This window comes from Artibeus jamaicensis, unplaced genomic scaffold (assembly GCF_021234435.1).
Source record: "Artibeus jamaicensis isolate MK-2021 breed Jamaican fruit bat unplaced genomic scaffold, CSHL_Jam_final contig_3333, whole genome shotgun sequence".
NCBI classification, from domain to species: domain Eukaryota; kingdom Metazoa; phylum Chordata; class Mammalia; order Chiroptera; family Phyllostomidae; genus Artibeus; species Artibeus jamaicensis.
The window spans coordinates 84-12,129 of NW_026521795.1; the positions used below are offsets into that span (position 1 = coordinate 84).

Genomic DNA, 12,046 nt, shown 5'->3' on the forward strand with positions numbered 1-12,046 from the left:
TGAATATATATAAGTATATAAATATGTTTATGACTGTTAGTACATATTGCCAACATATTCTTTTATTAGGAAATTATTGATTGGATCATTGGTATGCTGATTTTTTAAAAATAGGTTTTATTTATTTTCAGAGAGAGAGGGAGGCAGAGATAAAGAGAGGGAGAAAAACATCGATCAGTTCCCTCTCACACACCCCCAACTGGGGCAATCCAAGCATGTGCCTTCACCGGAAACTGAACTCACAGCCTTTCAGTTCGCAGGTGGGTGCTCAATCCACTTAGCCACACCAGCTGGACAGTGGGCTGATTTTTAAAAATGTGATTTCTCTTGCTATCCACAGCATGATGAAGTAACACCAAATGAAATAAACACCCTTAAGGGAAGCAGTGAACTAACCACAGATCACAAAAGGGAATTACCCAAAAGGTATTGAATTCATATACTTCATCGATATTCAATTCAATGTAGACACCTTTGAGCACTAATTATGTACTTATCTCATTTAATTTTCAGTCTTTTTATGAGAATGTATTATCATGATCACAATGCCATTTTACAGAAGAGATCTAGGATTACATAGATCTCTTAATCTCCTAGAAAAATTCTTAATCTCAAGAGTCTTCAGAACTCTGAAGTTCTGTATTCAATTATATTAAGTTTAGTAAACCACTGCTTCATAGTCCTGTGACTTCTAGATATTCTACCACTTAAGCTTGAGTTCCATATTTTAGATCTTTTGGGTCTCTATGTGTAACATTCTTATAAATTTACTTGTTATGCATTTTGAGATAAGGAACTGGTAAGGAGAGGAAGAAAAATAGAATGTAAGAGATGAGACCATGAAGATATTCTTAAGGGATGGATAGAAGAGAGAACAGTTATCCTAAGTGACGTTGTAAGAGACGGGTAGGAAATAGAAATAAAAAATGACTCCCAATGACTTGATTAGGAAAGATATAAGATATATTCTTTCTTTAAGAAATGGTTGTCCTGCAAAGCACAGAAGCCATAAAAGAAAAAATTGGTAGATATGACTACAAAAAGTATTTTAAAGTTGTACATGGCAATGAGAGTACTATAAACCAAGCCAAAAGAAAAATATACACTGGGAAAAACATTTGAAAAAGGCTAGTTTCTTGAATATACAAAGAGGGTTTCCAAATCTGGGGAAATCTGTCCAATCCAATAGTAACAAATAGACAAGGAATATTAATAGATACCTTCAGTAGGTGTCTGCCTAGAGCCTTTTCTTTGTGAAACCACCAGAGGGTGATGTACAAACACAGATAAAATGTGCTTTGAACTTTTGAGGCATTTAATTTTGTTGGCCTGCTACTAGTATTGAACACTAGGTGGTGAACTAGTTATTGAGTACTTGTTAAATAGAAGACTTGGGAGCTCAGCAGTTCACAATAATTCATTTAAATCTCACAACCTTGTAAGATAGATAAATACTGTTAGCCCCATTTTGCAATTGAGGAAACAAGTTAGAGAGCTAAATAATTCACCCAGTGTTTTTAAGTAGTGAAGCTGAATTTAAAACCAAGGCTAGCTAGCTGATTCAGAGTTCAAACTCTTAATCACTATGCTGTTTCCCATCCCAATATGTTCCCAAAATCTACAGAAAGTTGCATGGATTTTGGTTTATTTTTCTTGTTTTTAATTACAGTAATTTTATTATTATAAATATAATGAGTACAATTTGTCAAAATAGAAAATACAAAAAAGAATAAAGAAAATTTAAATTACTGTAAACAACCCCACCATTCAGAGATAATTACCATCAACATGAGTATATTTCTTGCTAGTTTTATACAAATACACGTATTAAATAGAGTTTATATTGACTGCATATATAGTCTGTCTCTTGATTTTCCATTTAGTGTTGTATGGGTAGTTCCTCATTTTGAAAAACCTTATTTGGTATTATGATTTGTAATGGTTATATATGGTATTTTGGAGATTATTATGCTAACAAAAATAAACCAGTCAGAGAAAGACAAATATTATATGATCTGACTTATATGTGGATTCTTTTTTTTAATATGTGGATTCTAATGAGCAAGATAAACTGATGAACAAAATAGAACCAGAGGCATGGATACATGAAACAGACTGACAGACCTTAGAAGGGAGGGAGGTAGGCAGTGGGGCTGGGTAGAAGGAGGTGAAAAGATTAGCTGAGGAACATATATATGAACGTACAAACAGTGTGGTGAAGGCTGGGGTGGGTGGGTGCTGGGTGGAGGTGGGCAAAGGGTCAGGGGATTTGGGAGACATCTGTAATAGTGCCAATAATAAAAAAAGTTTAAAATTATATACAAGTTTTTGCCCTTATGGCACCTTCATCAAAATATTTAAAAAAGAAATCTCTACTTTTAAAGATAATTTTCATTATGTAATTTACAGTATAATGAGATATCAATGTTTTTAAAGGCCATGATGCCTACTGTTAGTTGATTCCCACAAAAGTACAAATGTAAATTACCATCAGTGTTGGTCTCACTACATCCTCATCATTATATTGTCTTAATAAACCTCGTGCTAATTTAATAGATGAAAATGACGTCTTGTTTTAATTTGCGTTTTACTTTGATTACTAATAGGTTTGGACTTTTTTGAATTTATTAGAATTTTATATTTCTTTTTTTGTGACAATTTTGATTCCTATTCTTTCTCCATTTTCTATTGGGGGAATCTTACTGTTTTTCTTATCAACTTATCTGACATCTTTGTATAATAACCATATTATACTTTTGTCAGTTTGTCACATTATATCTCAGTTTGTTGTCTGGTTTATACTTCTTCAGAAATACAAGTTTTACATTTTTACATCATTAAACTAATCACTTCTCCATTATAATTTCTGTTATTGCCTTTACCTTAAGAAAAGTCCTTTCCCATTCAGAGATCAAATAGGTTTTTAACTATGTAGATATTTATTTTGGTATAAAATAATAGGTGAAGATCTAAATTTATTTTTGTTTTGCAAATAAGAAATTTCCACCAGTTTTTTGAAAACTAAATCTGTTTCAACTGATGTGTGATTTCCCTTTCTCATATGTTGTTTTTATGTATATGGAGATTTATATACCTAAAAGAATGTTTCATTCCACTAATCTGTGAATCTGTTTTTATATCAATACAATATTTTTTTAAGTTAGATAATTTTATTTCAGTATTTTAATACATTAAAGATAAGTTCCAAACTCCCTTTTCTTAGCTCTTCATACCTATTTGATATTTTTCTATTTTCAAATTTTAATTACTTTTAATAGGTAACATATGCACGTGGTTCAAAATTCAAGATATACGATGGAGGATACTATGAAAGTATACTGGCCTCTAGCAAGCCACTTTCCTCCTGAAGGCAATCTATATTATCAGTTTCTTATATGCATATACTAGCAAATTTATATAAATATTCTTTAATTTCTCCTTCTTTGCACAAAAGTAATACACTGTATTTCATTCATTTGTGATGCAACAGTGCCACTGTGTTTTAATTCCTTATAATATGATTTAATATCTAGAACTAGTTCCTCCTCCTTACACTTTTTCCAGTTTTCTTAACTATTTCTTCTGAACTTGTCCATTTGATTTTTACAACCACTTTGTTCATATTTTTAAAAAAATACCTGTTGTTAATTTTTAGTGACATTAACAAAACTTTTTATGATTCTTTTTAAAATATATTTTATTGATTATGCCATTACAGTTGTCCCATTTCCCCCATTCATTCCCCTCCCCCGCATACCCCTACTCCCACATAACCCCCTTTAGTTCATGTCCATGTGTCATAAGTTCTTTAGCTTCTACATTTCCCACACTACTCTTGCACTCCCCCTGTCTATTTTCTCCCCTCCGTGTATGCTACTTATTCTCTGTACCTTCCCCCCCTTCTCCTCCTCCCACTCCCCCATTGCTAACCCTCCATGTGATCTCCATTTCTGTGGCTCTGCTCCTGATCTAGCTGTCTGTTTAGTTTGCTTTTGTTTTAGGTGTGGTTGTTAATAACTGTGAGTTTGCTGTTCTTTCGCTGTTCATATTTTTAACTCCTTTTTCTTAGATAAGTCCCTTTAACATTTCATATAATAAGGGCTTGGTGATGATGAACTCCTTGAACTTGACCTTATCTGAGAAGCACTTTATCTGCCCTTCCATTCTAAATGAAAGCTTTGCTGGATAGAGCAATCTTGGATGTAGGTCTTTGGATTTCATGACTTGGAATATTCTTTCCAGCCCCTTCTTGCCTGTAAGATCTCTTTTGACAGATCAGCTGACAGTCTGATGGGAACTCCTTTGTAGGTGACTGTCCCCTTATCTCTTGCTGCTTCTAGAATTCTCTTCTTCATTTTCATCTTGGCTAATATAATGATGATGTGCCTTGGTGTGTTCCTCCTTGGGTCCAACTTCTTTGGGACTCTCTGAGCTTCCTTGACTTCCTGGAAGTCTATTTCCTTCGCCAGAATGGGGAAGTACTCCTTTATTATTTGTTCAAATAACTTTCCACTTGTTGCTCTTCTTCTTCCCCTTCTGGTACCCCTATAATTTGGATGTTGGAATGTTTAAAGATGTGCTGGGGGTTTCTAAGCTTCTCCTCATTTTTTGAATTCTTGTTTCTTCATTCTTTTCTGTTTGTTTGTTTCTTCCTTCTGGTCCACTCCATTGATTTGAGTCCCAGTTTTCTTTCCATCATTATTGGTTCCCTGTTCATTTTCCTTCATTTCACTTAGTGTAGCCTTCATTTTTTCATCTAATTTGAGACCATAATCAACCAGTTCTGTGAGCATCCTGATCACTAGTGTTTTGAACTGTGCATCTGATAGGTTGGCTATCTGTTGGTCACTTAGAAGTATTGACTCTGGGGCTTTGAGCTGTTCCTCTGTTTGAGCCAAAATGTTTTAGTCTGTTCGTGCCTGTTACTGTTTGAGGGATGGAACCTTAGGTGTTCACCAGGATGAGTCAACCCACATCACTGGGTTGTGATTGCTATATGTGGGGGCGGGATCAGAGAGGGAGCAATGGCACTTGTTTCACTTTCTCTCAGACTTTGGTCCCCTCTGCTGCTTCCCACAAGTATATTGGGCCCCTTTGGTGCTCGTTCCCAGATGGGTGGGCTTGTGTACGTTCTAGGACCCTGTGGGTCTCTCCAACGAACTCTCCTGTGAGTCTGGGAGCCTCTCCCGGCACCTCAACTCCCCAAAATTTTTTCAGTGGGTGCTTTTAGGCTTTATTTCCCATCTCTGGGGCCCTGGGTTGGGAGGTCTGTCTCACTGCCCTTTTTTTTTTTTTGCCTGGTTTATCTGCGGGTGAATGTGTGCCACAGTCAGCCAACAGCCTTGCACGCCTCACTGGGTTTGCTCATTTCCTCCCTGCACCCAGTTCTGCCAACCACCACTTTTTCCTGCCCGGACCCCTCTCTGCCGGCAGTGGACTTTGCCCCTCTTACCGATCTGGATGAATGGTTCATTGTTGTCGGACTTTGGTACAGTTCAGTTTTCTGTCTGTTCTGGTTGTGTTTTTGTTTCTAATCTTTGTTGTCCTTAAATTTGGTTGTGCAAGGAGGTACAGTGTATCCACCTACACCTCCATCTTGGCCAGTTGTTTAATTGACATTAACAAAATTTTATAGATTAATTTAGGGATAATATCTTTGAGGCCAAATCTTTCTATCTGAGAAAAGTAGTTCTCTTTTCTTCCATTTATTCATATTTTCTTTCGTGTCTCCTAAGGAACATTTTCATATATTCTGTATATAAGTCTTGTACATCTTTTAAGATTATTCCTAGGTATGTTTTTCATTCTATTGCAAATTTAGTCTTGCCTCCTATTAGAACTTTTAACATGTTGTTCAGATGAATTTTAGAATTATTTTTTATCTTAAGCTCTAAAATTTCTTTCAGACTTTATTGAGAATTGTGTTAAACTTCAATTTCAGAAGAATTGCTGTCTTTATAATTTTTAATAATCTTACCCAGTAGAATGCTTTTGGTTTTCCTTTATTTTTGTCTTCTATATCTCAGCAAAGTTTTTTTATTTTTCTACATATGAGATCATAAATTTGTTGTTATCGTTGTTCCTAAATTTTAATGTATTTTATTGCTATTGTAGATTTCTTCCACTTTATTTTGTATTAGTTATTGTTGTTATGCAGGAAAGTTATTGATTTGGATGTATTTGTTTTATATTGACCCACTTGGAGTCGAAGATTCGGCTGATTCTCTTAGCTTTTCAGAGTGACCAGTCACATCATTTGTTAACAATGAAAGTATTGCTTCTTCCTTCTCACTAAATAGCTCTTCTGTTTCTTTTTCTCCCCTTCCCCATCTCTTTTTGCTTGGCCAGAAATTTTAGAGCCATGATAAATAATAAAAGTGATAATGTTATCCTTCTTTAATCCCCAATGTTCTGGGGAACAACTATTTTGCCTTATTTGTAGGATCTCATTCTAACTGAGCTATAGTTATTTTCTTTTAGAAGAGTTTAGAGGAAATCTTATTTTAAACAAATTTAAAATAAATCTGGTATTATCACTCAGTGTAATTTTAGATTTTTAGGAAAATAATAAATTTAAGGATGATCCAGTTTTTATTATGAAGTTTTTTAGTTTTCATACAATTGTTTATGTTTACATGTAATCTAAATAAAGTAAGCATTGTTATTTGGTGCAGTCAGAAAATAGGATATTTCAGTTGAAAACTGCTTAGCTCTTTCAAAAGTATAATGTAATTATACTATACAGTCACACTCAGAATAATTTAAGTTATTTTCTTTTTAACTCAAAAGTCACTTCAGAATCTTAGTGTAACTCTTGATTCCTAGACATCATTTTTATTTTAAAATATAGAAGGACTAGGTAATAGAGTTCTAATTATTTGAACACTGAATAACAAAAAATGCTGTGATTGCTCTGGCCAAGTGGCTAAGCTGGTTGGAGTGTCATCCTGGACACCCAAGGGCTATGGGTTCAATCCCTAGTCAGGACACATACTGAGGTTGCAGGTTCGATCCCTGGTCAAAGTGTCTACCGGAGGATGTTTCTCTCTCAGTGCTGTTTCTTTCTCCCCCTTCCTCTTTCTCTCTAAAATAAAATTAAAAAATGCTGATTATTTAAAGTAGAGCCTACTATGTTCTACTTTTGGCATATTTAACATTACATATTTTATCTAATTTAAAAGTATTGTTGAATTATTGTATATTCAAGAATACTGAGTAAAAGACTCAGGCATCTATATAACTCAATAAATATTTGTTTTGTAAAGTGTCTAAGAGAAAAAAAATATCTATGTGGGCCTTTGTATTACCTAGACACACAAAAGAAGTTGTTAACACTTAACATTTTACCCAATTAAGGCTCAAATCTGATCAAAGAGTAATTAGATTACTATGTATATTGCTGGGAATAATTTCTCATTTATAAAACAAGTCCAAAAATAAATATAAATGTGATTTTCTGTATGTTTCAATTTACAGCACAAAAAAGGATTTTATAAGGACTCCAATTGTAGAAAAGCAGATGTACTTCCCTCTTCAGAATTATCCAGTGAACAACATGGTAACAGGTAATTTAAAATAAAATTTAGAGTAAACTCAAGTAGGGAAGAAACAAGGGAAGATTTTTTACAATAAAGCGTTATTATACTAGCTTAGCAATAGAACCCCCTCTGTTATACATGCTAACAGAGGAGATTTGCACATTAAATACATTAATTTGCAGAACTGACCGAAAGAAAGCCCCATATTTTCTGTGTTAAAGTGCTAGTCTATAGGTAAGGTGAAGACATGTCTCAGTTTACATAGACATTCTTGTTTATGCCTATTGTCCTAGTATTAGTGTTTACTCTCAAGCGTCCCAGTTTGGAAGAAAAATTGTATAGACAACCCTCATCACAGTTTCCTCTGAGAACCTGATGAAACATAGGTCCCTTTTTCTAGTATACACACACACACACACACTTACCAACTTTACATATAATTTAAAGAGGCTCGTATATGCCTAGATGGTCATTCATGGATCACTCAGGTTTCTACAGACTCCATATTTGGGTTTCCTAGTTCCAGGTAGAAAAGACAGCTAACTGAAGCTTACATCAAGGAAACGGAACCAGAGAAGCAGTTGAATAATGGCCACTGCAATTTGGATAGTGCTAAATGAGGTGGATATTTGGATAATTGATCTGAGTAGTATTCAGTGGGCCATTGGTAATTTTAAAAATTGAGGTTTTAAAAAAATGTTTTCAAAACAGCAATTTTAAAAGTATGGGTTTTTGAAATTTTACTTAAAACATTTATATATTTATTTTTCCCTTTATTTAGCAGTGTCAAAACTATCTCCACAATAATCTTCAGAACTGATACAGTAAACCATTTCTCATCCATAAATGTTCTAACCTTCTTATACTTACAGGAATATTTTTTATTACTGTAATTGTTATTACTATAGTCATTATTTTAAAAATTTTTATCACACACATCTTTAGAAACTTCATACAGTATATATATGCAATTAACTAGACATTAATATTTTCTGCACTATTTTATTTTACACAGGAAATATCCATTAGGCAAATACCATGAACCATAAGGTAATAGGTGATATCACTAATGTAGTAATAGTGCTTCCAGGTATTTTCTGAGGTAAATGACTATGATTAAAATATCTTTAAAAATAGTACTAACCAATTTTATATGATTGAATTCATGGTTAATTTATTAACTGTGAATTTATTATCTATTATTAGAAACAACCAAACTATATTCATAGATAACCTGTTGATGGTGGTGGTGTTCTAAATTCAATAGTTCACCCTGGCTGGTGTGGCTCAGTGGATGGAGTGCTGACTTGCATACCAAAAGGTTACCAGTTTGATTCCCAGTCAGAGCATATGCTTGGATTGCAAGCAAGGTCACCAGTTTGGGGCATGCAAGAGGCAACTTATCGATGTGTGCAGGGTTTCTCTCCTTTTCTTTCTCCCTCCCACCTCCCTCTAAAAATAAATAATTTAATAAATAAATGGAAAATACTAAATTTAATTGTTCTTTTCATACAGGATTGACTTTTAAATTAAGTTTCACTTTCAATATAAACCAAAAATACTTATGTTACATATTAAATGTAATCATTGAACCCTGGTTACTGTGGCTCAGTGGATTAGTGCCAGCCTGCAAACCAAAAGGTTGCTAGTTGCATTCCCAGTCCAGGCACATACCTGGGTTATGGGCCAGGTCTCCTGTAGGGGGCGCGTGAGAGACAACATACATTAATGTGTCTTTCCTCTCTTTCTCCCTTCCCTTCTCCTCTCTCTCAAATAAAGTAAAAATTTTAAAAACAATAAATATTATCATTCAGATAAAAAAGTTACTATGAAGTTATATTGCTTAAAATGATTGAGTCCTTAAGTAAGTTCTCCCTATTCTAGGTGTTCTTTCTGCTACTCATATCTATTTCAAATTATTTATGACATCAAAATTACTCATACCAATAACCTTTGTTGACTAAGCAATAATATCAATTTTCCCATTAATTTTTTAATTAAAAGAATATTATCTCAGGCACTCTCCCTCTTGGGAGCACACCCATGCCTTTCCCTGCCCCCTCTTCTTCCTCCACAGGCATGCATCTCCTAAACTCTAAGGGTGCCCCCCGAGACTTGCAACAAGGAGAGCGATGGGTGGTGGCAGCTTGTCCTGAACCTGTCTCTGAGATCTTGTTTTCTCTGACTTTCTACAGAGCCAAAGCAGCCTAGCCCATGCTCTCCCGTTGCTTTTTCTTTCCTAAGCCTTTTCTAAGCCTTTCCCCACCTTTAATAAATGTACTCTCAAAATTTAAAAAATATATATTATCTCAATGTTAGTGAAACCAGAAAAGACACTAGCATTTGGGCTGCCTGTCACTACCAAACCCAATAAGCAATGACAGTGTTTGAATATGGGCGCTTTATTCAGATGGCTGACAATCTGAGAAGATGGGTTCATACCCTAACAGACCATCTTCCTTTTTCTTTCCAGGCCAAGGTTTTTATAGTAGGGAATAAACAAGGAGGGTCAGGTAAAAGAAACTGCAACATTCCTGTCCTGGGGGGTTAGCAGTTCCCAGGGGCAGGTGGTTGTTTGCCCCTCCCTGAAACACAATCGCCTGCATACCTCCACTTGTCCCCAGGTGGTAATCTGTAGCAGTGCCCCAGGAGGTCTGCTGTTTTCCCAGGAGCCAGGATGGGCCTTATCTGTAGTTTCTGAAACAAAAGCTTTAACATTTACATTACTTGCTAAGCTTATAACTATTTACCTTAAACTAAAATTTTCCAACTCTTAAGTGCCCTATCATTAGCAGTGTGGGAAAATGTTTCTTGCTCTACTAGGAAAGATGAAGCATTTGTGCCATTAGTAGTTAGTTGTATAGTTTTAGGTGATTATACTCTAAGCCAAATGCACACTTTCCATTTTTTTGGTCTAGGTACTTTAATGTTCCATCCTAACCTTGACATCATTACACTCTTAAAAGTCAAAATGGTAATTAAGTACCTATATTTTAAAAGGAATTAGAAGGTTGGGGGGAGCAGGTAAGGGGTTAAGAAGAGTGTTCCTTGACAATTATCAAGTGTCATGAAGAATTTTCTCACTGGTATTATTCCTTCTTTTATAGGAAACTTAAGAAATCTTAGCTCTAAAAAACCAAATACACTGAAAATCAGATAGTATGATGTAATTTCAAATACATACTTTTTTTTTAAATTTTGTAGACTATATATCTATTGATGCCATGAAGAAATTCCTTGGGGAGCTACATGACTTTATTCCTGGAAGTTCAGGATATTTGGCGTACCATGTTCAAAATGAAATTAATTTTTCTTCTATAAAAAATAAGTTGAAGAGGAAATGTTAAGTTAAATTATCCTTATATTTGGGCATTTATTTTTTATAAAATATTATCAAAGATGTGCATAATTTTTAATTCTCCCGTTGGGACACAGTTGTGGGAAAATGGGATGATTTCTTGTTCTTCCTCAAAAATATGTCTTTAGGAAATTCAGAATCATTTTGTCTCTGTATTTTGACATTTGGGCTGGACTTTTTCCCCCAGCTTGTAACACATGTCCACAAATTCTGAGTTGTTACAGAGTAATTGTTACAGAGTAATTGTCATTGAAACATGGGATAAGAAGTCTCAAACTCTGTCTCTCTCTGTCTCTCTCTCACCCACTTTTGGCTTTAACATTCTATTGTATATATTTCTCCTAGGTTCAATGATGTGAATGTAAAATGTATGATAATGTATAATTCTGGTTATATTATTTTGATTAAAACTTAGAATGCTATAGTTGAATTCTGAATTACTGTTTCTGACTTGAAAATATGAAATAAAATATTTTAATAACTCAGACTTCATGTGTGGACAATTTCTGATAATATAGCAGAGGTGATTTATTGGGAACCACCCTCCCTGGTTTCAGAAGATGTTATCCCCCATGGCTAAGGCTGAGTAAAGGACCTTGGGACCATAAGCCACTAAGGAGACAAAGCTTATCTCCCTGGCAGGGGCCTGCCTCTGCCCCTTTGATTTCACCTGTTTGGCCCCAGATGGATGCCTGGTCATCCAATGACGGGTAAGATTCCTCAAGGGAGAGACAACCTAAGACAGGAATGGTTGTGAAGAGGCCCTCAGTGAAGGACTTGGGGGCTATAGAAAAAGGGGGTAGTAGACCCTCACCCCTCAGCTTTGACATAGCCTAAATCCTCATTCTGTCTACAAGAAGTCTCCTAATCTCTTGGCTGCCTTACTTCCCCTGCCTGACTTAAGCCCAAAACAATGCTGGAGGTGGGCCGTGTGCTGGAAAGGGCAGATTCCCTGTGGTGATCAGGCCTAAGAAAGAATGCATAAAATCCTGTGAAACCTGCTTTGCTAAGAATGTCCTCAATTTTCTGATTAGGGTCCAAGCATAGAATGAGTTCATGTCCTCAAAGTTTCCTGGCCCCTTAGCTATCTGACTCGAAATAAGCCCTCATAGTTCTTTGAATGTTATTTACTGTTTGATCATTACTGCCT

General features: G+C 35.2%; 1 protein-coding gene across 1 annotated transcript; it reads left to right on the forward strand.

Annotated features, from left to right (window-relative positions):
- Positions 1-215: 215 nt before the first annotated feature.
- On the forward strand, positions 216-10,885 carry LOC128627215 (telomere repeats-binding bouquet formation protein 2-like). Its single transcript, XM_053664068.1, has 4 exons — positions 216-260; positions 341-426; positions 7,477-7,565; positions 10,743-10,885. Exons 1-4 carry the CDS (start codon positions 216-218, stop codon positions 10,883-10,885), a joined length of 363 nt encoding a protein of 120 aa, XP_053520043.1.
- The last annotated feature ends 1,161 nt before the right edge of the window (positions 10,886-12,046 follow it).